Genomic DNA, 27,534 nt, shown 5'->3' with positions numbered 1-27,534 from the left:
TAAATGAATATTCACAAAATTGGATGAATTCTTTTATGACGCTATTAACCAAATCCTTAATGAATTTAAAACTATAGTCTTGTGCTCTTGACAACAGCTGTGTTGATACCTGACAGCTCTCCTTGGTATCCTCCCTTGGGCTCGCCGCCTTGCCAAACAGGCTTCATGCTCTTCAACTTCTTTTGCTTCGCCTCGTACTGCTTGCGCTTCTTGACTCTGGGGTTCCTAACGTCCTTGCTTCGCTTGGGCGCTAGACCCTTGTTCTTCTCGATAGCATATGTGATCTTACGCTTGCCATCTTCACCAAGCTCCTCCTTCTCGACAACTCGATCTGCCTTGCTGGCAGCAGCGTATGCTGCGTAGCGGGCGGCCTTGTCCTCCTTGTTCTTCTTTGACTTTTGTGCCACCATATCGTAGTACTCATCTTCATTGTCACGAACAGTCTTGGCCGTTGTGGTGTCCTCATCGTCACTGTTATCGTCAAGGTCTGCTCCAAGCTTGGAGTTCTTCTGTCCACGTCGCTCAGCCTCAGCGTTGAGACGCGCCGCACGGTCTCGAAGTCGTTCACGGTGAGGAATATCCATATCACCACCGGCATCCCTTCCAGCGCCAGCACGCTTGTTCGCCTTCTGTACGATTTGAGATGTGTAGAACTTGAGACTCTTCTTGCGGGCGGCCTTCTCAGCTGCGGTTCGCTCATCAAGAACGTCCTCTTCACCAAAGTCGGAATTGTCATCGTCTTGTTCGATAGCAACAGCTTTCTTGGACTTCTTGGATTTCTTGCCGGGAAGAGGTAGATCATATAGATCAGCAACAGCTGCTTCTCCAGCCTTGACCTTCTCCAGCTTTCGCGCCAGTTTCTCAGCAGCAGCCTTTTCTTGCTTCGACGACTTCTTGCTCTTCTTTGTTCTCTTCACCTCAGCCTCCAGATTCTCAACACCCTGCATCAATGCATCATCGTCGATATCTGAAATAGCGTCGCCATCGAAACTCTTGGTTGACGTAAGATCCTTGACCTTTTGCCATGTCTCTCGACAATTCATCAAGGTCTCCATGACCTCGTGGTCCCGTAGCTCGGTAGGATCAATAGTTTTCTGCACCTTTGCGTTATCTCTTGCTGGAGATGTCAGGATGGCAAAATAGCTCGCGAGAGCAGCAACGTAACAGCCGGCCACCCAGTACTTGACGGCTTCTAGTGATTGGCCCGAGAGACCCTGGGCTGACTTTTGCAAATCCACCAAAGTAGGTTGCAGGTTCTGGAATTCCTTGACGAGGGGCTCGAATTCGGGATAACGGTTCTTGAGAGTTGTATATCGCTCTTCGGGGCTCATGTCGTCGGTGATCTCAACTTCCTTCAGGACTTCTGTGATCGTCTCCTCGCCCTCACCATGTTCTTGGCCCTCGGCTAGCCACTCGTCACCATCAAAAATGAAATCTTCCTCAGCCATCTTGGAAAGCTTCTTCTGCTGAAGACGCTTGGCTTCCACTTCTTCTTCGAGAGCATCGGCCTCGGTCTCGATATTGTCGGCATTGTAGTAGTCGTTTCTTGAGGATCCCCACCAACCGGAATCGCCCTCCTCCTCTTCCTGGCCAGCTTCGTCATCTGAGACTGCATCTTTGGATGCTGAGCCCTTGTTTTTACGCGGTTGATCATCCCGGTCGTCCTCCTCTTCTGAGTGGGAGTCCTCGTATCCAAGAACCTCTTCATCGGACAGCTCGATATCGTCATCTTCTTTCCTTCGACGTTTCGAATCTGGCGCTTCGTCGAGCAGTATTTGGTCTCGGTTCATGAAGTACTCGTCTTCTGAGTCGGCAACATCCTCATAGGTAGTGATAGGTCCAAGGCGGGCTTCCGAAGGATCAAGTTCTTTGGGGCCTGATAGCGCATTACTGCGCCCTGATGCCTTTCTCTTTTTAGCCATTTTCGCGGGCTGTGGGGAATTCGAATGGGTAGAAAGAAGAGACTTCTAAAGTTTTGCGTAGCCAAAGTTGCGAAAATAGCCCGTCGCAGTCGCAACTTTTTCTGAATTTTTAGCCGATAAGAGATAAGAGTAGCCCACCACCAGCCACACCCACGCCACAATTCCATCAGCCATATCCGGAAATAAAATGATCGGCTGTATAGATCAATCTGGCGCTTTGGCTGACAATAAAGTTGGCATGATGGGAACCAATTGCAACACATGGCCAGTCTCAGCTTACATGATTCAGAACACACATGATCATCGGCCGCGTATGTAGTCTCAGACAGTCCAGATCCAAACAAATGCCTCGTTTGAGGGGTTGATCAAGCATTGTCTTTGCTGTGTAGCTTCATCACCAAGATGCCTTGTAAATTGTCGGCCAAAGCCCGAATGATTCGTGGGATTCAGCATCCCACTTCCAAGATCGTCTCCCTGATATAAGCCCTTGTCAGAACCACTTCGTCAAATGCGTAGCACGTTACTTCCGCTACGGCACATGCAACGACAATGGCTTCGAGTAACACCGAGTTCGGGTCTGTATACAATATGTATGTATCATCGTCCCTTCATTTTATAGTAGATGACATAGAAGCACTTCGATATCAGAATCACAAGCAAATGAATCTTCCATTTAACCGTTCCATGCGCAACAAGCGCTTAACGCTAGCCGCCTACGGCAGAAAGTGGACGTAGCTTGAGTCAGCTACCTAATCCTTTGGTGGGGACTCCTTACAGCACAATGACGAAATGCCGAAGGACTTCCCTCGGGTAGTGACAGGTACTTTTGAGTCTGGGCATAACGCGTAGACCGCTCATGTACCTCCAGAATGCATGTTGTGCTCTGGTGGCTGACCCCCTGTATTCTTTATTGCGTTTCATCATGTCTGTAATATGTCCCTTGTCCCTCTCGAGTCCGCTCGCCTGGGAACTTTCGGTAGAGAAGAGTTTATTGTATTGTGAAGAAAGAGAAAAGAATACTCTAGAAAGAACAGTAAATAGAATGTTGACTTGGACGGGTAGGTGAGTTTGATTCAACGTTAACGTTGACGTTGACGACGATTCGGCGCATTTGTTACCGAATGTGGCAGGTTGATGGTTGAAGAGGCCAATAACAATAAGAAAACAACCTTAAGTTACCACCCCTCGCTCTCTCCAAACCTTGATCTAGCTCCGGTTATCGATGAGAATCTTCCTTTCTCTTCTCCATCTCTCGATTCTCCGTGTCGTCGTCGTCAGGCGGCCTCTATTTGTACCTGATCACCCCCCGCCATCTTGATTTAAAGTCCAGTCACGCTTGGCGCGCCTCCACACTCCCGCCAACGAGGGTCACCTGGACCCTGAGAAGGTGACGGTGTGACAACCAACGAACCATCAAAGTTCTAGGACGAAGCACGGGCACGGGCGTCGCGATATACAGTACTCGGACCAGATCGTCCTTGTGTCCCAGTCTCTGTTTCACTTGCAGCTGATCTTTATCTTCCTTTTATCTCCGGAGCAGGCGCCTTGCTTTAAACTCGTATCGCCCTTGGAGCTTGCCTGTCACTCCACTCCCTGCTCCTTCAACTTCATTTTCACCATAGTTTCATTCCATCATGGCGGGACAAGAAGCAGAAGGCTCCGAGCCGCCCTCGCCACGGACTACACGAAGGCGAAATCCTTTACAGCGGAATGCTTCAACAGGAGAACTGGACGAGCGAACCCCCTTGCTCACAGCTTCAAGGTCGCGCATTCGTATCAGTGAGCAAAGCTCGACTCGTCAGCAAAAAGGATCCTTATCGCGGGACCACAGCTACATAGGTGCGCTCTTCAAGAGTATATTAATTCTGACTCTAGCTAATCATGTTTTGTGTCTCAGGTGCCTATCATGGCTCTCGAAATCATAGCCGACATCCCTCGTGGAGCTCAAGACTGGTTAACGCCCTGTCCGACCGCCATGAGTCCTCTATGGCCGAATCGAAAGGCACAATTTTCCCTGATGAACGCATGTGGTACGATCAATTCACCAGTACCGACTGGGTGCATGACGCAATCGCCGATTCCTACAGGGTCAAGGAGCTACGGAGTCGTAAGGACTTCTGGGGCAGGGTTCGCATCATCTTTGATGGCGCCCAGGGCTGGATTCTGAGTGCTCTCTGTGGCTTTCTCGTTGCATTGATGGCATACACAGTAGATGTTGCCGAATCTACTGTCTTTGATTTCAAGGAAGGCTACTGCAGCAAAGCTTGGTACCTCAGCAGAAAGGTCAGTAATTCATGATGCGCACCTTCTTCAGCTTGTCCTTAGAACGAAGGTAGGCTAATATTGACCTTAGAGGTGCTGCGCCGAGGAAGCCTGTGAGGACTGGGTAAGGTGGGCACATGTTGTGAACAGTCCTTCCGGAGACATCTGGAGAAGCTTCGCGATTTACATGGCCTTTGTTCTCGCCCTTGCTCTCATTGCCTGTTGGATGGCACTGTGGACAAAAACAGTTGTCCCATCTGCGTATCAACTGACGACTCTAGACGAGAACCTGGCTGTTGATGAACCCACACAGACATATGACGACTTGAACCCAAGTGAATCTTCGACACCTCAACCGCAACCCGATCCAAAGCCAGAGAATCCCCCTATGGTCTACTATTCTGCAGCTGGCAGTGGAGTTGCCGAGGTTCGCGTTATTCTGAGTGGCTTCGTTTTGCACGGTTTCCTGGGTGCCAGGACCTTGATTATCAAAATGGTAGCACTGATTCTAAGTGTCGCATCCGGTATGAGTCTCGGAAAAGAGGGCCCGTACGTTCACATGGCTGCCTGCGTTGGCAATATCTTGTGTCGATTATTTTCCAAGTACGATCGAAACGATGGAAAGCGAAGAGAGGTTATTTCAGCAGCCGCAGCCGCAGGAGTCGCCGTTGCATTTGGTGCGCCACTAGGCGGAGTACTGTTCGGCCTTGAAGAAGTTTCATACTTCTTCCCTGCGAAAACGCTGTTCCGAACCTTCTTCTGCTGTATCGTCGCCGCGCTGTCCCTCAAATTCCTCAACCCCTACGGTACACACAAGATCGTTCTCTTTGAAGTGAGATATCTGGTCGACTGGGAGTATTTCGAGCTTGGAAGCTTCATATTTGTGGGTATCATTGGCGGTGCACTGGGAGCGCTCTTTATCAAAGCCTCCAAATACTGGGCTCAATCCTTCAGAAGGATCCAGCTGATCAAAAAGCACCCTCTGCTGGAGGTATTCCTTGTAGCACTGGTAACGGGATTGATGAGCTATTGGAATGCTCTGACAAAGCTTCCCGTTGCTGAGCTGCTTCTGAATGTCGCATCGCCGTGCGAGGGTTCCAGTACTGACTGGGAAGAACGAGCATTGTGCCCTGGGGCTATTGATGAGATTCCCCCTATTCTGTTTGAACTGTTTGTTGCTCTCTTGATCAAGGGCTTCCTCACCGTTATCACTTTCGGCATTGTAAGTTTGATTCGGAACGAGCTGTGGCATAAACTAACACACCCAACAGAAAGTTCCTGCTGGAATTTATGTACCATCTATGGTTGTCGGAGGTTTGATGGGCCGGATAGTCGGCCATATGGTGCAGTGGGCCGTGCTACGTGTTCCGGATTGGGCTATCTGGGGAGACTGTGCATTCAGCAGAGACGGTTCGTGCATCCAACCTGGTGTGTATGGTCTCATCGCAGCCGGTGCCACCATGTGTGGTGTGACAAGATTGTCTGTCACACTCGCAGTTATCTTATTCGAGCTCACGGGTAGCCTTGATTATGTCTTGCCCTTCTCTCTCGCGATCCTCGTGTCTAAATGGACAGCTGATGCTATCGAGCCCAACAGCATCTATGTAAGTCTTTTTTTTTTTTTTTTTTTTGGGTAACGTACCGAGCAGCGACTGACTTGTACAGGATCTTCTCACCAGCATGAATTCATATCCATTCTTGGACAATAAGCATAAGCCGATCTTTACGGAAGACCTAGCTGACATTGTGCCACGGATTCGCAAAGAACGAATTATTGACATTACGAACTCACCGGTTGTACCTGCTACCAGCTTGAGAATCAAACTCGAGCTTCTACACAGGGCTGGCGAACTCGATGGAGGACTGCCAATTGTGCGACATGGTATTTTGGTTGGGCTGATTCCTGCACCTGATCTTGGATATGCTCTTGATCAGTTAGAAGACGAAGCAACGAATCTTTGCCTCATGGATCACGTTCCTAGCATTGACGAAGATGAGGGAGAACATGACCCCACAGACTTTACACCTTACATAGATCCTGTGAGCATTCCGCGATATGTGCTACCTCGCACACCACTGACGAGTAATAGGCACCCGTGGCGCTGGATATCAGATCACCAATGGACTTGGTTTATGAGCTTTTCGCGAAGCTCGGACTCAGGTACATCTGTGTGCTGAAAGACGGCAAATATGCTGGAATGGTAAGCATTTGCTGACTGTTGCTTGAAATTGATGTTCTGTTTATGATGCTAACCTAGCTACCAGACCCACAAGAAGACCTTTGTCAGATATATGCGGGAGCATGAAAAAGACATTTAACTTGCAAGCGATTCAGGAGTTTTGGGCATTGTGGGCGTTGTTTCTGTGATACAGGCATGGCATTGGCATTGCATTTCTGGTAGCGAGTTCTTTTGGGCATCAGAATCGGACGCATCAACATGATGGTTAACGCAGTTGATAAGGATGGAAGAGCCGCGCCTTCTCTAACTTATAGATTGGCATTGTGGCAGCATGAGACTTTTATGGCCACGCGGAGAATCGAGGCAACTTGTTACTCTTTGAATTGACTAGAAAGATCGGCTAACGTGGAAAATATTGTCTTCAACTCATGTGATTGTTATCTTGTTCCAATGTTTATAGATAGACGACTGTCTATCGATAGAGTCTCCCTTAACCTGCCCAAAAGGGTAGGCTTCTGGATGACAAACGCACTAAAAGCAACGCCTGGCAGCCGAGAACTCGGACGGCTCCGAGACCGGAACCGGCCCGGTGTGTGGAACGGGAACGACGGCTACCATGTCTGGGGGTGAATCTATGCTGTATGGGAGATATGCTGCTTGTTAAATAGCAAATAAATCCCCACTCGGTAGAAAGATCACCAAACAAAGTAAGCAATCATGTCTCAAGGTGAGTTCGGTGAGGAATAGTGGTCGGAAATTCTGACTAGATTGGTGTAAGTACTGTAGCTAGAAGGCGTATCAGGATCTGAGCGCCGTTTTATACCAAGTACCCCAAGATATGGAGATACCTACCCCGCGCCTTGACAAGTTTGGTGGATTTGGAGAGCGGGCCATGGAATCAGGAAGGTCAACCCGTGAAAGGGTGAATTGATTCTGTTATCAAACAGTACCTGGATTGCGACAGTGCCGTGGAGGATATGTAAATACGCAGTGGGTGGCAACCGGTCACGGGGCGTTCTTGAGTGTGAGATAGGCTGCAATAATGGTTGGACAATGCATCCATGGATGTTATCGGTACGTATTTGTGTAGTATCTGACCCCTGCACAGTAGACATGTCGGTACTGCAGTCTGTTATCGAGATCTGGGTCTGGGTTCATCGTGGGTAAGGTGAAGGCGGAGGTGAGGCACGGGCCTCGATACCAAGACAGGGCGAGATTGAATTGGAAGAGTAAATGGTCTCGTAGACGATGTTGAGATCAACAGTATTATCCAAATAAATCAATTGTGTCTTGCAATTTGATATGGAGGCTAGTCATGACAAGAACCCAATGTCACAAAAGATAACTGATAGCGGAGAGAATCAGAGGAGCTAAGAGATGCTGTAGGCGAGCTGGGGCACTACAGCTTCTTACCTATTACGGCAAGTTTTCAACACGTCTAACTTCACCCCTCCCTCTTTCCTGTTTCCCTCCGCTGTCTCTCACCAACTTCCGCGCTCCGCTTGGTCAATTTCTTGAGAGCGAATGCGGGGAAAAGAAACATTTTTAGTTTTCAGTTGTAAGCTTTGGGCTGGACTGGGACATCATGACTACCTACCCCCGGTGTTGGGCAGGTGAGGTGAGAGCCGGGTCCGAGTAAGGACCCTTCCTTTCTGGGTTCTGGAGAAGTGATACATTATAAAAGGGCTGACGACAACCTTCCTTCCTTCTCTCCCCTCCTCTTCCATATCTCCCATCTGTGTGACATTCTCATACCTTCAAAGCTTCTATCTTAACAAGAGTGAGTTGCCCCTCTCAATTTGGCTTCTATCATGGTTGCATCTCGTGACCCTGTTTGCTTATCATGACGACACGCTTTCATTTATGCTAACGTTCTTTCCTCACTTAGCAGGCAAACCACAACTCCAATTCATACCTCACGGTCGAAGCGCTTTACAAGACATTCACACTCTTCATCAATTGCAACTCTTAGTCATGTCGGCTTTCCGCGCTGGCATGGCCGCCCGGCCTGCTGTTCAAGCTGCCCGAGCTGCAGCTTGCCGCTCTTTCGCTACTTCGCGCAGCATGCGAATGGCTGCTGCTTCTGAGAAGACCTTCTTCGCTGGCGAGCCAGAGGCCCCTACGGTCAAGACAGCTATTCCTGGCCCTAAGACCAAGAGTCACATGGATGAGCTCACCAAGGTCTTTGATACTCGTAGCGCAAACATGCTTGTCGACTACACCAAGAGCAAGGGCAACTACATCGCCGACCCCGATGGCAACGTGCTTCTCGATGTGTAAGAGTCAATTGAAAGCCAGCTTCATCACGTAACACTAACGAATAAAATAGCTTTGCTCAGATTGCTTCAATTGCAGTCGGTTATAACAACCCTGCCCTTCTCAAGGCCGCCTCCAGCCCTGAGATGGTGAACGCCATTGTCAACCGACCTGCCCTCGGAGCCTTCCCCTCTCACGACTGGGCCGATCTTCTCAAGTCCAGTCTTCTCACTGTTGCTCCCAAGGGTCTGGATAATGTCTTTACCGCCATGGCTGGCTCGGATGCGAACGAGACTGCCTACAAGGCCGCCTTTATGTGGCGCCGACAGCAGGAGCGTGGTGGCCCCGAGGTTGATTTCAGCACTAAGGAACTTGAGAGTGCTATGAATAACCATGCCCCCGGAAGCCCTAATCTCTCTATTCTTTCTTTCAAGACCGGCTTCCACGGTCGTCTCTTTGGATCGCTTTCTACTACCCGCTCCAAGGCTATCCACAAGGTCGACATCCCTGCTTTCGACTGGCCTCAAGCGACTTTCCCCAAGCTCAAATATCCTCTCGAGGAGAACGTGGAGGAGAACAAGAAGATTGAGCAGGCTAGTCTTGATGAAGTAGAGCACCTTATTAAGAGCTGGCACCTGCCTCCTTGCGCCGTTGTCGTCGAGCCAGTCCAGAGTGAAGGCGGTGACAACCACGCTTCGCCTGACTTCTTCCGCAAGCTACGAGCCCTGACCAAGAAGCATAACATTCTACTTATTGTCGACGAAGTCCAGACTGGTATCGGCGCTACTGGCAAGTTCTGGGCTCATGAGCACTGGAACCTCGAGACACCCCCTGATATCGTGACCTTCTCCAAGAAGGCTCAAGCTGCCGGTTTCTACTATGGCGACCCGGCTATCCGCCCCAACAAGCCTTACAGACAGTTCAACACATGGATGGGTGACCCTGCTCGCGCCATCCTGTTCAAGGCCATTGTCGACGAAATCAACAAGAACGACCTCGTCAACCACACCGCACGAGTTGGTGATCGCCTCTTCAAGGACCTCGAGTCTCTTAGCAAGAAGTACCCCGGTCAGATCGAGAACCTCCGTGGCAAGGGTCAAGGTACATTCATTGCCTTCGACAGCCCCAAGCGTGACCAGTTCCTGGCGGAGGCCAAGAAACTGGGTGTGAACATCGGTGGCAGTGGCGCCAGTGCCGTTCGTCTACGACCTATGCTCATTTTCCAGCAGAAGCACGCTGATATCCTTGTGGACACAATTGAGAAGATTGTTAAGCAGTAAAAGGGGGAGTACAGGAGGACCATCAAAATAGCTATTTAAGGACAGTGGAGTTTGGGATTATCTGAATAAATCAGAAAATGTTTTTAGCGAAGACCTAGGAGATCCAGATATTTCTTTTATCTCGAGGCCGAAATCTGGAATGGACTAGGCACACTTGATTGGGTGTTATGAAGCCAAGGATAATGAGGGTTAATGCAATCAACATCAGCGTCTTGCTTTCTTCATACACTTCCTTGCACCTGCTTGAGCATGATACTTTTTGTCGTGACATGCTTCCCTCTTCAATAAGCAGACAGATGTCTACTTTCCTAAGGGAGGCAATAACTTAGGACCTCAATCCTAAATGATAAAAGTACTTAGATACGTTATCATAATCCAAGAGGCCTCTTTAATGAGTTTGTTTTTGCATCCTTTGTTAAAGGTCACAAGTTCTTTTTGCTCTCCGAGGCTGTCATATGTCGAGTAGGTATGCAAATTGTATCCAATTGCGCTTAGGCAAGGAATGCAAGTTTATGTCTCACTTGATACAATTGTTATTAGTTCATAAACTCTGTCTATTGGTGCCTGTATACGGTCCTGAAGATGTCCTGAAGTTCACGCCTCCTATTAGTCTCCCTGCTTTACAGGTTACGTGAGAGTCAAACCAGCTGCTCTCTTATCATTGGCCTTTGTCTATGTCGTCCTCATCAACCTTAGACCATCATTAACATCCATGCCTAGCATTATCGTATCAACTATCCCACGAGTAGTCGATGAAGCCCCCTTGTTCTCCCTCGTTTGCTCATTCAGAAATGTTTGTGTCATCTCCCTAAGTCTTTTCTCTGACGTCGATTCGTGGTCTCCTTATCCGATTTTGGTTTTGTTTCTTGCATCTGATCTGATGCTCTGCTTTGCATTATGCGACTTTGGTCGTCAGTTCCCATCGGCTGCAATGAGCTTGATCGTTTGTTTGGAGAACCTTCTTGCTTTTGCACGCGCGGTACCGCTTCACTAAGGGATCTCGGGCGGTTAGACATCTGTTCTCCATGCTATCAGAGTATTAGCTGACGCCCAACAGACGAAATGCGATTACATACCCGTATGTTGTCTAAAATTCCTGCTGCTTGCTTTGGCTGAAGCATCCCAGAGGACGGTGTGATAGAAGGCCGATAAGTATCCAAATTCCCGTGCGTGTTTTGAAACTCCACAGGTGCGCGGCTTAGACCTCTGTATGTATTATCCAATGATCCCGGGGCCCGTGGCGGAAGAACAGCTTGAGGGGCCGGAGCAATAGTACGAAAGACCGAGTGAGAATTCTGTAGAATTTGTGCAGATGGCTTTGGAGCGATAGGTCGAGGATTGAAAGGTCGCTGGCTAGTCACGTCCCGACCTGCATATGCCGGACGGCCCTTTTTCTTCTTGGGAGGCTGTTCGGGTTGCTGATGTTGCTGCAAATGGGGCCCAGGAGTCATAGCGGGTTGGCGTTGGAAGTTTGCCGGTGAGTTCTGCGCCGGAAAAGGTTGAGACAGAAGAGAAAGAGCTTGATCACTGGGAAGTTGGCCGTCGATGTTGTTTTGAGTGCTCGATTCTTCTTCGCTAGCTTTCCGCTTTGTCCCACGCTGTCCTATGTACATGTTCTGAGCTGTCTCCATACACTGAGCCATGTTGCGGCCTATAAAGGATGTTTAGTTTGGGGGATCGGAAGTAGTGGCTATTCTACTTACCATTCGGGAGTTGCATTTGCATCCAGTTTGGCTCAATATGGCGAACTAGATTCTCCAAATATTGGACATCTAATTGACTGTGTTTGATTATTTCGGCAAGGAGATGCCGCTGGAGTTTGGTCAGTTGAAGAACTTCAGGAGGCTAGTATGGCAAGATATACCTTCTCCTGATCATTAAATGGCTCCATGCTGAGATCTTTTCTTGGAAACTACCTTGGTGAGAATGAGGTTTGGAATAGGCCCAAAAGTAGATGTTGATGTGAATTCTCATAAAAGTCTCAACCACGAGAAGAAGTGAAAGTCCATCGAGGACTAGATCCTCTTTCTGCGAAAGTCTTTACAAAGCGAATGTCGTCTCTGGGCGTTTCCGTCGATAGACTCATTGGAGGTTGATGGCAAGGCGCGAAAGGATCGAAGAGTTTGTGGAATCTTGTGATATATTGTATTTAAGGACCACGATATAGCCTATCGATGGACCCAGCCAACTGGCTTGGAGACGTCGGGTACGACGAAAGGAAGCGACTCGCTCAAGATGCTGCGGTACATGTGATAGCGGATGGATGAAGAAGCGAGGATTGCTACTTCTAGCCAGACGCGGGAACACAAGGTCTGGACTGAGATTCTCTCTGTGCTGGAACCTGTAAAAAAACGAAGAGAGTCGTTGATAATTCCTAGGTAAAATTGCTGGTTTTGAGAGGATATTGCCTGGTGTAGTGAGATTGCCTTATGGGGTGCGTTTTCGACCGGTTCTTAAAGTCCCAAGTCTATTCTTGAGCGGAGCGGGACTTGGTTTCGCTAACTTGTGAAGTAATAAAGGTGAATCTTGGGGAGATTCCCTTGACAAGGGATGCTCGTTTGTGTAGATACCAGATCACACTGGCGGTGTTAATATAACAAGAACCGCAATGGTGAATATAGGTAGTAGGTAGGTAGGTTTTGGTGACAATGCTGGTGCAAGTAGACTAACGGGTGAGAGACAGATAATGACAGACTCAGTGTCAGTGTCAGACCCTGGATGCCTCCTATAAGGCAGACAGAGGGTGCACAGAGACAACGACTACCTAATTCGGATCGAAGCCGCCAAATAGATTAATCGGGTTGCCCAATATTCAAGTACCGCCTCAGCCCGTTTGTAAACTGCTGCACATGATATGGTAGATAGCGCGGGAGTGGCCGAGAAAGCAATGCACAAGATCCAATGCGATCCAGCACCTTTCATCTCATTATCCCCTGATGAGATGAGATGCAATGCGATGTAATGAGATTGTGCATGCGCAGTGCATGTACATGTGCGTGTGTTGCGTGGTACAGCTTAAGCCGATTCCTGGATCTGGAAATCCTCCTATCCATGTTTGCGAGTGAGGCGCTGATCTGATATGATTATGACTATGACTACCACCAATCTTGGATGGCAAATCAAGCTGACAACCAAAAGGCTTATTGATTTGAGTAATTGCGTCGAGAGGCCTCTAAATGTCTCACTTGGAGAGCTCCAATTTGCCCAGAGTCCCTGTTTCTTTAATGACTGTGACCCTGCCATGATGCACCACTGCAGCAGTCACTCCTCGGACAAAAAAATAGGTGCATCAGGACGGGTCTAAAGAGAACTCAAAGGACCAATCCCACTAGAACCTGGAGGCGCCTGACTCGGAGTAGGGGGCTTATCGAAGGGGGCCTCTATAGACGGTAGACACATACTCCATGTCCCGTGCTCACAGGCTCAGCCCATCGATACACACCAACATGGATTTGGCGATGTTCCATTGGCTTCTCGCGTATGCGGCTGGTGCCGTATTTGTCCTTGTTCCATCCATGCCCATGATGGATGTGGCCACCAACCAACGATGAGCTCAGCCTGGTTTTAGAGTGTAATGTACTGTAGTATCCTGTGCAAGGCAAAGTCAGCGACTATTAATCAAGAGTTGCCAAGCTATTTACCGTCAGGGTTGGGCAAGGGGCTGTTGGTGCAACTCTCTGGAACCTGAAGGGATGGGCTGAGGCCTATTGGCCAGTTGGCGACGGGTCCGTGGTTTCAGGCCATTATTCTCAAGAGTTTGTTGTCTCTTTGTTGCTGTTGAAGAGAAGAATGACTGGTCATTGATTTGGTGGTCGACTCGTCGTATTTCGCCGGCGTAGCACTGGCCAACTGTTCGTCAAGACTCCAGGCCGGTACGTAGACTCTCAGCAATCTGATGTAAGTCCAAAGACTGCATCACTTCAACTTTCAAGTGACAGTTCATCATTGCATAAAAAAAGAATAGGCAGGGCGTTAATCAACCGCGTTAGACAAGAGAGCACATCTCCCTTTTATAACCAGGCCCAGCCACGGCGTTGATCTTCTAGACAGGCATTAATGCACAATGAGCTGGCAACGTCTGACTGGGCCCTATTCGAAATAGCTAAGAATGAGAGCCATGATTATTGTTCAGGCTATAATACCAAGCGATTAATTGCATCATAGGAAGCAAAATTCATAAAACCAACAATTAATTAACTCGTGAAGTTAACTGATCTCGTCGATTGGCATTGACAAGGCCTGGATACAATATCACGGACTACTCCATCTTACGCCCATGGAATAGCCCACCGGATGGTTCCGACGAGCAGATTCAAGATCGAAGCCTCCACGATATAATATCTTCTCCCTCTCTCAAATCTTCAGTTCTAATCCGTCAATACTATACTCCAATTCCATCATGCAACGCATTGTCTCGAGTTCCATGCACGTGATACAATCTCTTACAACAGCAGCCGGCCGACAATTTCGTCATCGCTCGTTCTTGATTAACCTGAAAGCTTCAATGTCCTCGGTATCAAGAGCTCGCGTAGCTGTGCTTTACCAAAGTCTCGACCCTCCCGTTATTGATGGGATTCAGAAACCAAAGAAGCCCGGAGGTTCGTAGATTTATCCTTTCTTTGCCCAATTCACTATGTTTGCTTAACTATGTTCGCAGGTTACATGGACTCCGGCGCCGATATCGCCTACAACTTGAGCCTATCACCGAACGTCGATGTTATCTGCCCTCACAATGATCCCAACCCAAGTGAACAAGCTGGATGGTCGTTTCCCGATACCGAGGATGGTATTCTAGAGGCTGTCAAGAAGGGTGCAAGCCATATATGGGCCAACACGATCCTCTTCTCTTCGCATCCTCTTCAAGTATCGGCTCATCTCGCTGAGCATCAAGACCATGTTAAAGTTGTGGGGCAAGGCCCGTTGATTGCTGAACGATATGACGACAAAGAATTTGTTAACAATCTACTGCGGAAACTTGGCGGGTTTACTATGCCACGAGCATGGACCATAAATGAGAGCCAAGGTACTCAAGGGATTCTCGAGAAGCTTAACCTCCCTTTCCCGATTGTCGCAAAGCCTATACGTGGCCGTGGCAGCCATGGCGTTCGTGTCTGTCGCAGCTTGAAGGAACTCATTGAACATGGACATGCCTTATTTAAAGAGTCACCCTCTATCATGTTGGAAGAATATCTTGCCGGCGAAGAGGCGACTGTTACGGTTATGCCGCCTATCTCTAGAGGAGGTAGATACTGGGCATTGCCTGTTGTGACGCGTTTCAACCACATCGATGGCGTTGCTCCTTACAATGGCGCCGTCGCAGTCACAGCAAACTCAAGGGCGATAAACGCCGCGGAGGGGACCCAGGCAGCATACAAACAGGTAGCAGAGGAATGCGAAAGGGTGGCACAAGAGTTGGCAGTGACAGCGCCGATTCGAATTGATGTCCGCAGATTCAAGAACTCGGCCGACTCCAAGTTTGTCTTATTTGACGTGAACATGAAACCGGTTTGTTCTGTCCTTCCCGAAGCGCTCGAAGTGTGGCTAATGACTTTTGTTTGCAGAATATGACGGGTCCTGGTCGGCCTGGGCGCGAGGATCAAGCAAGTCTCACCTTGTTGGCTGCAGAGGCTCTGGGTTGGGACTATCAAGAGTTGCTGAGGCGCATTTTGGGTACCTCGTCCACGTTGAGGACGCTCAGAGACCTAAAGCCTCGAGAATCGGTGTGAATTGATATAAAATGATATAGTCACAGATAGTAGTAGGTTAAAGGTTGTTCGCAGTGGCTTACTACTGAGCTGTACGCAACTGGAGGAATAGCAATTATGGCGCGCGTAGTTGCCTCGGTCGGGCCTTTTGCGTCGGGCACTCGGGGCCATAAAATTCCGACAAAAGATGCTGCTTGCTATTTGCTTTGCCTTGGGTTTGTCCTGGGTCGGAATGAGTGTTCTCGACTCGAATTGGCTTTGTCCCTCCCGTCGTCTTTTGTAATCGTCGATGCACGGTCTCAATGTGCCCTGGCTTCTTTGTCTCGCCCCGTCGCTTTTTCCCGTGACCGCTTAACGTTAAGCCCGGATTTGGCCTGCATACATCAAGTCACCTCTCTCAGGCCTCTTCTCGCCTTGCCTCGCCTCTTCACTTTCTGCTTCGTCCCCCGTAAGGTCCCTTGCCTTGCAATAGATGCGCCTGGGATATACCCGCTCCACCAACTCCGCGTTCACACTCCACCCTTTTTGCTGTCTTGGGACGAGCCATTCTTCGCGTTCGCATTGACCTCTCGACACGTCCTGCTCCTTCGCGACAGCCCAGTACCTTCGATAAATCCCGAGACCACGCTCCAAACCTGGCCTTTGTGCTATTGCTCCTGATGTACTAATGGAGGATGACGAGTATACGACCAGCAAAATGGAGGAAATTAAGCTTGAGGAGGGCACAAACGGCGCGCAGGTGAAGCAGGAGGAGAGGACTCCCATGTCTGTCACGAATGGCGGCCAGGAAGAATCCCGATCGCCGAGCGCTTCTCATGATGGCGTCAAGTCGCGCAGTGGAAGCGCAGACACACCGAGCTCAAACAGGCCCTCAAAGCTCTCTCGGAAGGCTTCTCAGAAGTTGGCAGCCAGCCGCGAACCCGTCCTTTTCGACCACCTCCCCGACATGACCGCCGAATCTTGTAATTTCTTTCAGCTCATTCCCGATTGCCTATACGGCTCAAAGCACCTTGGATCTACAGATAACGACGCCTTGGACTGCGAGTGTCGGGAAGAATGGCGTACGTTGCCCACACTGAGCCCTTGTGGTCTGGTGCTATGCTAACTTTTCTCTACAGACGATGGCGAAAATATTGCATGTGGCGAGGACTCGGACTGCATTAATCGAGCGACAAAAATGGAATGTAGCGCTGAGGCTGGAAATTGTGCAGGGGGCTGCCAGAATCAGCGGTTCCAGCGCAAGCAGTACGCCAACGTTTCTGTCATCAAGACCGAAAAAAAGGGCTTTGGCCTCCGCGCTGACTCTGATCTACAAGCCAATGACTTCGTCTTTGAGTACATTGGCGAAGTTATCAATGAGCCTACCTTTCGCCGTCGAATGATGCAGTACGACGAAGAGGGTATCAAGCATTTTTACTTCATGTCGCTAAACAAGAGCGAGTTTGTGGACGCAACAAAAAAGGGCAACTATGGTCGCTTCTGCAATCACTCTTGCAACCCCAACTGCTATGTTGATAAGTGGGTGGTTGGCGACAAACTCCGAATGGGCATTTTTGCCTCGCGCAAGATCCAATCCGGGGAAGAGTTGGTGTTTAACTACAATGTTGACCGATATGGTGCTGACCCCCAACCCTGCTACTGCGGGGAAGCCAATTGCGTGGGATTCATTGGAGGCAAAACACAAACTGAGCGAGCAACCAAATTGCCTGTTGCGACTGTCGAGGCTTTAGGTATCGATGGAGGTGACGGTTGGGATACTTCCGTGGCAAAGAAGCCTCGAAAGAAGAAGCCAGATGAGGACGATGAGGAATATGTCAACAGTATACCTTCGCGCAGTCTCAACGAAGACGACGCGCGAAAGGTCATGGCTGCTCTTATGCAATGCAAAGAGAAATGGATTGCGGTGAAATTACTGGACCGTATCCTGCGGTGCGACGAGGAGCGCGTCATCCACTGTGTTATGCGTATGCACGCTTACCAAATTCTCAAAACAACACTCAACACCTTTATCGAGGACCACAACGTTGTCCTTCAGGTTTTGGATATCCTCGACAAGTTCCCACGCTTGACAAGGAACAAGATCCAGGACTCCAAGATCGAGGCCACGATCGAGGGTCTGACACGATCCGAGCACGAAGACGTGGCTTCCAAGTCAAAATACCTTCTCGACGAGTGGAGTAAGTTAGAGGTGGCGTACCGAATCAGACGACGCAAGTTCGACCCCAACGCACCAGCTGCAAACTCATTTGAGGAACGACGCGGTGCAGGTCGAGACGAGGAGGTAGCGCAATCTTCAAAGACAGCGTCACCGCAGACCATTGACGCACCGAAAGGTCCTCGAAACAGCATGCCGCAAAGGAATGTTGCTTTTTTTCAGAACGGCGGGCGCCCTCGTAGGCCCCCATTCAATGGTGGGCTTCCTCAAGGATGGTTCACCGCCAAGGATGCTGCAGGAAACACTTATTTCTATAACAAGCAGGGCGCCACAACGTGGCAGCGACCTACCCAACCTGTAGCGGAACCTGCTGTCAAGGCACCGTCCAAAGCTATGAAGGAGCAATTGGCGATCCAAAGTATTATCAACCAGGTCACTGAGAGGGGAACACCTAAACATACTTCAGTTTCGACCCCCAAGACGGCGGATACGCCACCCAAGGAGGTGAAGGAGGAGAAATGGCGATCTCTTCCAGTCGAAAAACAAATGAAGATATACGAAAACACGGTTGGTTGCATTCGAATTCTGCTAAGGACTTTACTCACAGGTTGCTAGGTGTTTCCCCACATCAAACATGTCCTCGACAAATTCCATCACAAACTTCCTAAGGAGGAGCTGAAGCGCTTTGGTAAAGAGATAGCTAAGAAGCTTGTCTCGTCCGACTATAAGAACAACCGTGTCGGCGACCCCAATGCACCACTAAGTGAAAAGCAAGCGAGGAAAATGAAGCAGTACGTCAAAGACTTCTTGGACCGTGCTGTTAAGAAATTCGGTGATCAGCAGAAACCAAGGGCGGGCGAAAACGCAGATACCCAGATGAAAGGTGACCAAGGCCCCAGTGCTGCAGGAAGCAGTACTGGCTCCGTCGCTGGTGGGCTTGAGGGTACATCTTTAGCTAAGGTTAATGGGACTCCAGCTGATGGGCTTGACGCTGCCACGGCATCGGATAATGAGGGCAGTGGTTCTCTGGGAAGCCCTGAACGTAAGAGGAAGAGGGAGTCGGAAGTAGAAGGCCCGCTATCGATATCTCCATCTGATGGGCCAAACATGAAGAGGTTAAGAGAGGATGAGTTGGATGCGCCCAGCCCTCCTCCTCCTCCACCGCCTCCTCCGCAATCAGCCATGGAAGGTGTTGTTAATGCTGAACAGCAGGCTCTTCGTGAGCAGGAGGAAGCATTAATGAGGGAGAACGAGGAGGCACAAAGGCTTGAAGACGAGGCCAACCATACGAAGGATCTGGAGGACGCCACTAGAGGCGCTGAGAAAGATTTGCTGGATGCTTCCAACGAGCTGTCTCGCCTGAATCACGAGGCTAGAGGGATTGGGTCACAGAAGACGTCAGCTTAAAGCACGAGCAAAAGGGTTGCAGAACAGGATCTGCTGAGTCCCCGGCACTGCAGTCTACGGATAGGAGCACTAATGGAGCTTGGTTGGGACATAATCACACTTGCATTTCGGGAGTTAAAGGGCCAATACCAGGCGCACTGTACCATCACTATATAATCGGCGAACAGCCTGTATATTTTGGACCCTGTGTTCAATGGGCAATCCGGGGGGGCAGCGTTGGCCGCATATTCTACTGGGCTTGCTACTCGAACAATTCGAGTGGCAGAGACATTTCTTGGCGTTGGGGGTTGTCTTGATGCCTGATATTAATATCATACCGTTCTGGTGTTTCTGAGAGTCGTGCTTCATCATGGGTCGATTATTGGCGTTCAGGCGCAAGAAATCCATCCAGTCGGTCATCTGGTACAGGAACATCCGCTTGGGAAATAAACACGGAAAGCTTGGAGTCGAGATATCCTTGGCAATATGCCGATTAAAATAAAGTCCCACGTTTTCGGAACTCAATTCTGTTTCTCAGCATTTCTAATTTTGCTGTCCTATAACACCAGACTCCAATTATGCTGTTTCTATTCGTGTTACATCTCAATCCTCATCGTCAGATGAATCATCGCCCTTCCGCCTCTTCTTTCCGACCACCGGAGCGATATCTTCTTTCCTTTTGAACACAAAGCTCCTCGATGCCCTCTCCTCACCCCTCCATCCACTTTCGCTCACTTCACCCTTCGAGTTCCTCACGACGCCCAGCGTTCGTGCATGTTTATACCCGCGGTATGCGCGAGCCTGGAAGCGAAAGCTGCGCTCAACTTGCAGACCAGCATGACGAGCGAGATCTCGGACATTCCAAAGGGTGTATGGCTCACCCTCGAATAGTGTTATGACAATGGCAGCGTCTGGGGCAAGCGCCGGAATGGCGCGCTCGAAGAAGGAAACGAGAAGGGATTGGTTATGGCGAACTTGGCGATTCACGTCAGTGGACTTTCCGCCGACGTGAGGAAAATTGAATATGATGCGGTCGAAGCGAGCGCGTATGAGTGAATTAGGAAGCTTAGTAGCGTCGATGTTGTAGAGGAGTTTGTTGTTGGGAGTGAGTTTTCGCTTAGGTCTTGGTGGTGCGTTGGGATCGTCTGAGTCGTAGTAGCCGTCTTCCTCGCTGTCGCTTTCGCCATTGGTGTCCTCGCCTTCGTTCTGGTTACCTTGGCTAGTTTCGCCTGCTTCTGATTCTTTGGCAGACGTCTCTTTGTCTTCTTTATCGGCCTCTTTGGTGTTGGGAGCATCACCGCGGATCACGGCGATGTTGTCCTCAACGTGGGGGTACTTGGACAGTAATTCCTCGGCATCCTTCTCCAGAACCGTAGCAGTAACATTTGCACAGCCATGATGCTGAATGATAGACGCTGCGAAACTCAAATCGCCTTCACCCACGAGCAGTATGCGGTGGTGGGGCTCGAAGGGTATCGTTGGCTCATCATCACTCTGATGTTGTTGCTTGCCTTTGCCCTTCTTCGCGGGGCCATTGGGCGTTTTCTTCTGGTCGGATTTGTTCTGCTGGGGAAGTTTCTTTGGACGCGCATTCGGCGCATTCTGTTGCGACAGCTTCCGTTTCTTGCCCATGGTGATTTCGGAGGTTGAGGCTCTATCGCGACGTCACGGTTGAATGCACGTGGTTGAAGCCCATCTACCTTATTAACCTGAAGCAACTTACGGTTTTTTTTGTCTTGCGGGTACGTACCGGATCTGTGTGTGGGGTGGTATGATTGGTTGACACTGCAGCGGCACCGTTTGTTTAGTTCCCGGGAGCTTCCATGGGTTGGGCTGACTCCAGTGCAAGGCGAGTCTGTAAAATGCGGGGCTGAAGATGAGTTTATTATGAGTGTCTAGGGTGAGAGATGATAAGACGATGAGAATGAGATTGTGCATGAAAGTATCAGCACAGCACAGGAATATACGGAATATATTAGTTCTGGAGGACAAGTCTCATCTATGTTATTCTCCATGAATTCTGGGTATGTAATGGGTCTCTTCGTTCTAAGCGTTACGCTTTTTGAACGTACTAATGGTCACCTGGGTATTTTGACCTTGGAAGACCCAGCTTGAAAGACAAAAAACAGCTACCTGATAGTCTAGAATGGCATGCAGTTGACCACTGTAAAGTTCTAAATATTCACAGAATTAAACATAATTGATCAGATATAAGACTCGCCACGTTGATCGTGGCGTCTTAGGTGAGCTGAAGTCGGAGGACAATAACACCAAGCTGACAGTGCCACAAGCGACGAACATGGGATTGATAGTGACAAGCAGTTGCATCACGTCAAGACAATAGAAATCGCACATGAATAACGCACAATAGTATGCACAGTGACAATAGCAATACCGTGGGTTATCCGAAACTCCAAAGACTGTGTCACAACTGGTGGCGTATTCCAATGCCCATGCCCTGTCTCCCGTCAACAGAAATTGTGAGGCTCCACAGCAAAGTGACAGGATGAACAGCTGTTACAAACGTACGGACGGAGAGTGGTGGGTGCAGCAGTTTTCCCTGTATCAAGTGCAACTCTTGCTGTTGTTCCCGCGCTTCCGAAAAGATTCAGTAACCCGATCTCGTGCGAGTGAAAGAATGATAGGCCGGGAGGGTCCAAATCATCGAACATCAGCCGATTATCTCCATGACTAGGCTGAACCGTGAACATCCATGATATCCTGATCATCCACTGTTATTCATTGTTGTCTGCTTCTTGCGTCGCATTGTACAGAACATACCTTTGGCTAACCCGCATAACAAAAGTCTTGGTGAACCTCCGCCTGCATTGTACCTAGATTAGGTTACCTAGGTATGCAATGCGGGCATTGAGGTGCTTATTCACAATGGAAACAAACCCAACTCTGCGGTACCTCAGAGTCAAGCCTCACTCACATCGAGAGAATACGGAGTGCTCCTTGCAGAATGCCAAAGCACTGACAGGGGTCACGGAGCCGCGGTGAACGGAAAATCAAGGGTGCCGGGCCAATCATTTGACTCAAAAGTGCCCTGGAAGTGTCCGAAACGGCTTAGGGTGATATCGATGGGCGTGGCTGGTGGATTTCCGATGATCAGGGGTGTATAATTTCTGAGGGCATTTAGCAGACTCTACAGCGGCCTGCAGCGCACTTACAGTGGCAGACAGATTTACCCCCGCTTTTATTGGCTTGTTTGGCGCATTGGATTCACCCGTTTGGGTCATGCTGCTGGGGGACCGGTATTATTGGGAAAAAAAGGGACTCGAAGTGCTTCTCCGTCTCATTCATTACATTAGAACCTCCTTCATATTCACGACTTCAACGACTCGGCACGCCAGCTGATCACTGCTACTCATCATCCTCTACGTGATACCGAGCTGGCCAATCTCACGGATTAGTTAATTTTTGCTTCAGCTGCTGTATTGCTGTTGCAGTTGCGTGGCACTTGCGGTCACTGCCAGCAGGCAAAAACTTCTGATCTATACGTACCTCACACCTCCAGACCCGGTCTCTCAGATTCAGATTCAGATTCCTCCACTGTCACTTCACTTCACTTTCATCCTACACCCGTAATCATCTTCCTTCTCCTCTACCACAGCGCGCCTTGTTTTTCATATCCTCTCCCCTTCAACGCACGCGGCTACTTGTCTCTCTTTGTTCTCCGCGTTTCTGCTACGAACAAGGTCTTTCATCGCGCCAAAAGTCACGTACGGCCTCTGCGCTCTCTTTCATTACCTTGCTCAAGGACTACCCAGGTACTTCACTCCCCCTGTCACTGGCGCGTGGCACATTCTCACACCTTTAACCTCCAGAAAAAGCTGGTACCCGGCCCGCTACTTTGCTTTACTTTACCTTGCTCTGCTTTACTTTGCTCTACCTCACCTCACATCACCTACCAACACCACCATTTACCTTTTCTCCTCACCTCTAGCTACATGACCCATTGTACTCATCATGCCTGAGAACGATTCTCCCGCAAGGGAACCTTCCACTCGTGGTCGTGGCCGCGGCGGAAGAGGTCGTGGTGGACGAGGTAGAGGTGGTGGCAGAGGTGGCTCTACAGCCGCTCTATCCAAGGCGGCTACTGCAAAGGCTGGCCGTGGTGGCTCACGACGAGGCCGAGCAAAGAACTTTGCCGATTCGCGCGTACAGGCTGCTTATGAGCGTCAACGGCATCTGAAAGCAAATTATCAAGCTGTTGCTCACGCGCTGAAGCCCGCCCTGCAAGAGCTGGCTGAACGCACTATTGATGATGCTCTTCAAAATCCAGACAAGTATAAACTTGTTCAGGAATTCATACCTGCCATGGAGGAGCTCCAAGCAAACCTCGATGCCAAACTCGCCGAGCACAAGCGTCGTCTGGACAGAGACCTTCAGCTCGCCCAACATTTGCATGAAGCCGACAATTACGTCGCTGAACAAGAATTCCAGGTATGTCGCTCTCCTCTGACGTGACCCAGTCCCGTACCCGATATTTCTATGAGGCTCTTGGCAATTTACTCACACAACCACTCCCCACAGAACGGCCTTGATGAGATTGAAGAACAGTTCTACGAATCACAAGAGAACCGTGCTCGAATTCTTAATTCCTTGTATGACAAGAACCTTCCCGTCGATGTAAGTCAGAGTTTTTCTTCAGACTTTTCTGTCTCTACTCTACCTTCTTTCACCACTTGGCTTTCCCCAACTTTAATTGATTATCTACCCATTACGGTAATTGGGGGCGCAACAGCTGACACGCACAACGCAGATTGCCGATGATCAGTATGAGTACAAGGTTATCAGCGATGAGCATTATGACGAAGAATTTGGAATCTACGAGTGCTACCAAGATGGCCATCTCGTCCCTTATCCTTCTCGTGTCCAAGGCACTTCCATGTGGCGAAAGGGACGCGAGAACGAAGCGGCTGCTACAGCTGCAGTTACAACCGCTGCTACCGCTTCTTCAAAGGGCCGTGGGCGTGGCCGTGGTGTCAACAAACGCAGGGCCCAGGACCAACCAGACGGTCAACCTACTCCCAAGAAGAACACCAGAAGCAATGCTGACGATGGCGCATCTGTTGCTGCTCCCGCTCCTGCTAAAGGTCTTCTCGCTTCCGCTGCTGAAGCCGAGGCGACACCCGAGGGCACTCCAGCTGAGTCAGAATCAGCGCCAGGGACTCCAGAGCCTCCCGCTCTCGTCAATGGTATCACTCCCGCAGCTGCTGCTCGGGCTCAAAGTAAATTGCCTGCTCGTGAAAGGAGCCCCCCATTGCCAAAGAACATGGGCGATGAAGATCCGTGGGGCTACCGCATATATAACCAGAAGCCATCTATGCGAGAAAAGGGCATTAACAGTCGCCTTTTCTGCCCTCGTACCTTTGAGTTCAATGACTGGGAAATAGGCTTCAGGGACTCCACGAATGACTCCAGCAAGGGTCATACACATGCAAAGCGTGGCAAGTACCTCAACACTCCTAACAGCAACGGCCTTCACGTCGATCATTGGTGCAATGGCTACGACTTCTCAACTACCGTTCCCGAAGATTTTGATCAAGACACGGTCAAGCGCTTTGGTGTGCACCCTAAGTATGGTGTTATCATGAAAGACGCACCTGTTCCCGAGGTCGAAAAGACTCCACACGTCATGCCAGGGAAGCCTGTTGTCTATATTGCGAACCCTTCGGGTCGGATTGCTCATGCTTCACGTTCATTCCTCAAGACTACCAACCACCGTCGTTCGGATGATAACCCATACCGCGCCAAGATTGGGGCTTCAATGAGACGATTTTGCAAACTTGAAGAGGTCGACCCTGAAGAGATCTCTATATCTGAATATGTTCGTTCTGATGAGGTTTTGCGAAGCAGATCTTTGGGCACTGCCGCCAAGGAGCTTGAAGTTAGACCTGTTGTCAGCCGAGTCGCTTCTGAGTCTCAAGAGCCAGAAAGTGAGGAACAAGAGCCCGAGGGAGAGGACGCTGAAGCCCCTCAACCCGAGACTGGATTCACTGACCTCGCCGTTCTTGCCTATGCTGGTGCTTTTCTTGAGACTGAAGAATCGAACAAGGCTCCCAAGCCTGCGCCTAAGCCAGCTCGCTACGACGCTATTCGTGATGTCTTCACTGACTCAAAGCCTGCTCCTGCTCCTACGCCCGACACCAGTTCCAGCGTTGGCCTCGATGTTTTGGCTGCCTTGAGCAATGTTGTAAGCACTTCCAACGAATCCGCTCCTATCCGAGAGGCCGAACCAGTCTACGACACTGCTCCAGCAACCGAACTTGCTATGAGCTATGAGCCAGCATCTGTCCCCGAAGCGCCTTCTATGCTTGAGCCATATGGTACTCAGGAGCAACCATCCTACCGTGATGCCATGTTAAACGGCATGGGACCTGGCCCCGTTTCTTCTCATGGAATGCTTGAACATGACCCCCGAAGCTCCGTCTCCCAGACTAATGAGCTCCCGCCTGTCACCCCAAGCCAGGCTCCTATTGACCCTCGATACAATCCCAGCCCTGTCGAAGTTCCCCAAGGGTACATGCACCAGCCCCGCGCGCAGATGTCAATGCAACCAAGCGGCCCAGTGCATGGTCATCCTGGAGAACCCATGGCCTATCCACCTATCCAGGAACACAATGTTTCACAGCATCCGCCAGTGCGACATCCGGATTACCCTCCCCCCCACCCATCTCAGGGCCCTCCAGTTCAGGATCAGGGGGCATACCTGTCACATAGCAGCTACCCGAGCACAGACCCCCGTGATGCTCACATGGCTGCCGGTCGTCCTATCGATCCCGGGTACTCTCCGCGCCGTATGAGTATCTATGGTGCTCCCGAGCCGAGCTACTCCCGTGCGTACTGGTCGCAACCTCCTCCCCCGGGACCAGCACCTGCCGGGCCTTCAAATGCTCCTCCCGGACCTCCGGGACCAGCACCAGGCCCAGTATCGTCTCACTATTCATCCCCAGCCCCTCCCCCAGCGCGGATCCCGTTTTCTCACAATGGCAGCGCCGAGCCTCTACCACCTCTGCGACCTTCGCGAGGACGTAACCAGTCTCTTCAGGATGAGGCACTGTTGGAACCTACCTTACGATCCTCCGGTTCTTACTACCCGCCCGGTCCTCCTCGCTCTTATCACCGAGGGTACCCTGGCCCCGAGCCACATGGGCAACCACCGCTTCAGCCGATAGCGACTGATCGAATTCTGCCAAACCCGCAGACTGCTGGGCAAGGTTATGTGACCTCGCCTCATCAAGGCTACGCCCATCAAGTACTATCTCCAACGTATGCGAACCCCCCTCCTATGCCCCCTCACATGGCTCAAAGCCCCCAAGACAATCCTCAGGGTCTTCCCAGTTCGATCCATGGTCATCGATCCACCCCTTCAGGGTCGTCTGACGCTGGGAACAAGTATCGAAAGCTTCAACCCGCCCCCGTTCCCGCGCACCGAGCGTGGCCGAATAAGCCCGAACTGAAGACCATCCCATACGACCACAAGGAGACTGGGTCTGCCGCGGCACTGCCCAGCTCCGGGCCGACCCAGATCAGAGGATGGAGCGTAAACCAAACGCGCAAGCGAAGTGGCAAAGAAAGGGGCGAGCCTGGCCAAGATCGAGAAGACTCGCGATAGAATGGTGACGACTCTTCATCCAAGGCAGATGGGCAAGCTAAGCCTGCGCGGCCCTACAAGTCCGTCCGATTCGCCGAGCCTGCTATTGGCGTGCCACCTACTGCACAGAAACTGAACAAACGCAAGCATTCTGACACGCAACCAGACGAGGATGTTGTCGCAGTTGAGCCTTCAGCTAAGAAATCTAAGAAGAATGACGATGTTGCCGTGGTGATTGACGAGGACGGCAATTCGCTCAAACGACGACTGCGCCCTAGGAAGCCCAAGACCACCGAGGCTGAGCCCATTGCAACTAAAGCTGGGCCCGCGAAGAAGAAGCCGAGAGCGGCTCAATCGCGTAAGAGCAAGACTGTCGAGGCCACCAAGACGAAAGAGACTGCGGTGAAGAAGAAGATCAAGATCGTCAGTTCCAGCACTTCCAACAAGACGAGTGATCAAGATGTGGAGTCTGCGACCTCAAAGGGTAATTCCTCATCCGCCAAAGAGCCTCGAGTTAAGGGCGAATCTTCTGATGATGTCCAAATCATCAAGAGTCAGCGAAAAGTCATTACTATTGACAGCACTGACGAGAGTTCATAGTAGAACTCTACACCTCGAGAAGCACGGTCATGTTCAGCGACAGCTGATAATGCTCACCCGCTGTTTCTTTCATATTACTACCGCAGCTCAGCTGCTACGATACCCAACACTTATACCCCAAAAGTCGGTCTTATCATATACTGATTTAATCGTTTTCGATGAGGGCATAGTCCCTCTCTTATTCG

General features: G+C 50.2%; 8 protein-coding genes across 8 annotated transcripts; 5 read left to right on the top strand and 3 right to left on the bottom strand.

Moving 5' to 3' along the window:
- Nucleotides 1-10: 10 nt before the first annotated feature.
- Nucleotides 11-2,020, bottom strand: FOBCDRAFT_229341 (rRNA-processing protein SAS10). The gene has a single exon (XM_031188570.3). The coding sequence runs from the start codon at nt 1,920-1,922 to the stop codon at nt 72-74; it is 1,851 nt and encodes a 616-aa protein (XP_031035835.2). The 5' UTR covers nt 1,923-2,020; the 3' UTR covers nt 11-71.
- A 1,125-nt stretch (nt 2,021-3,145) lies between these two features.
- On the top strand, nt 3,146-6,782 carry FOBCDRAFT_229337 (chloride channel). Its single transcript, XM_059609803.1, has 6 exons — nt 3,146-3,761; nt 3,820-4,205; nt 4,276-5,406; nt 5,456-5,788; nt 5,850-6,224; nt 6,275-6,782. The coding sequence occupies exons 1-6, from the start codon at nt 3,557-3,559 to the stop codon at nt 6,398-6,400; spliced, it is 2,556 nt and encodes an 851-aa protein (XP_059465606.1). The 5' UTR covers nt 3,146-3,556; the 3' UTR covers nt 6,401-6,782.
- Nucleotides 6,783-8,324: 1,542 nt separating this feature from the next.
- FOBCDRAFT_297059 (aminotransferase class-III-domain-containing protein) lies at nt 8,325-10,108 on the top strand. The gene is made up of 2 exons (XM_031188575.3): nt 8,325-8,640; nt 8,694-10,108. Exons 1-2 carry the CDS (start codon nt 8,339-8,341, stop codon nt 9,898-9,900), a joined length of 1,509 nt encoding a protein of 502 aa, XP_031035840.2. The 5' UTR covers nt 8,325-8,338; the 3' UTR covers nt 9,901-10,108.
- Nucleotides 10,109-10,700: 592 nt separating this feature from the next.
- FOBCDRAFT_297055 (uncharacterized protein) lies at nt 10,701-11,870 on the bottom strand (the record flags this gene model as incomplete). Its single annotated transcript, XM_059611902.1, has 4 exons — nt 11,765-11,870; nt 11,604-11,712; nt 10,977-11,551; nt 10,701-10,928 (listed from the first exon to the last, which is right to left on the bottom strand). Exons 1-4 carry the CDS (start codon nt 11,789-11,791, stop codon nt 10,701-10,703), a joined length of 939 nt encoding a protein of 312 aa, XP_059465605.1. The 5' UTR covers nt 11,792-11,870.
- Nucleotides 11,871-14,128: 2,258 nt separating this feature from the next.
- On the top strand, nt 14,129-15,842 carry FOBCDRAFT_229332 (uncharacterized protein). Its single transcript, XM_031188579.3, has 3 exons — nt 14,129-14,498; nt 14,558-15,405; nt 15,462-15,842. The coding sequence occupies exons 1-3, from the start codon at nt 14,300-14,302 to the stop codon at nt 15,624-15,626; spliced, it is 1,212 nt and encodes a 403-aa protein (XP_031035844.2). The 5' UTR covers nt 14,129-14,299; the 3' UTR covers nt 15,627-15,842.
- Nucleotides 15,843-16,112: 270 nt separating this feature from the next.
- Nucleotides 16,113-19,365, top strand: FOBCDRAFT_47763 (uncharacterized protein). Its single transcript, XM_031188580.3, has 3 exons — nt 16,113-16,666; nt 16,724-18,327; nt 18,376-19,365. The coding sequence occupies exons 1-3, from the start codon at nt 16,273-16,275 to the stop codon at nt 19,165-19,167; spliced, it is 2,790 nt and encodes a 929-aa protein (XP_031035845.3). The 5' UTR covers nt 16,113-16,272; the 3' UTR covers nt 19,168-19,365.
- A 333-nt stretch (nt 19,366-19,698) lies between these two features.
- FOBCDRAFT_47757 (25S rRNA (uracil2634-N3)-methyltransferase) lies at nt 19,699-20,837 on the bottom strand. The gene has a single exon (XM_031188581.3). The coding sequence runs from the start codon at nt 20,776-20,778 to the stop codon at nt 19,750-19,752; it is 1,029 nt and encodes a 342-aa protein (XP_031035846.2). The 5' UTR covers nt 20,779-20,837; the 3' UTR covers nt 19,699-19,749.
- Nucleotides 20,838-23,118: 2,281 nt separating this feature from the next.
- On the top strand, nt 23,119-27,349 carry FOBCDRAFT_278031 (uncharacterized protein; the record flags this gene model as incomplete). The annotated part of the gene is made up of 4 exons (XM_031188582.3): nt 23,119-23,595; nt 23,686-23,781; nt 23,915-26,698; nt 26,771-27,349. The coding sequence occupies 4 exons, from the start codon at nt 23,119-23,121 to the stop codon at nt 27,347-27,349; spliced, it is 3,936 nt and encodes a 1,311-aa protein (XP_031035847.3).
- Nucleotides 27,350-27,534: the final 185 nt, after the last annotated feature.

Source organism: Fusarium oxysporum, chromosome VIII (genome assembly GCF_013085055.1).
Source record: "Fusarium oxysporum Fo47 chromosome VIII, complete sequence".
Classification (NCBI taxonomy): Eukaryota; Fungi; Ascomycota; class Sordariomycetes; order Hypocreales; family Nectriaceae; genus Fusarium; species Fusarium oxysporum.
The sequence above is the reverse complement of the archived record's forward strand: the minus strand, read 5'-3'. Positions and strand labels throughout refer to the sequence as shown.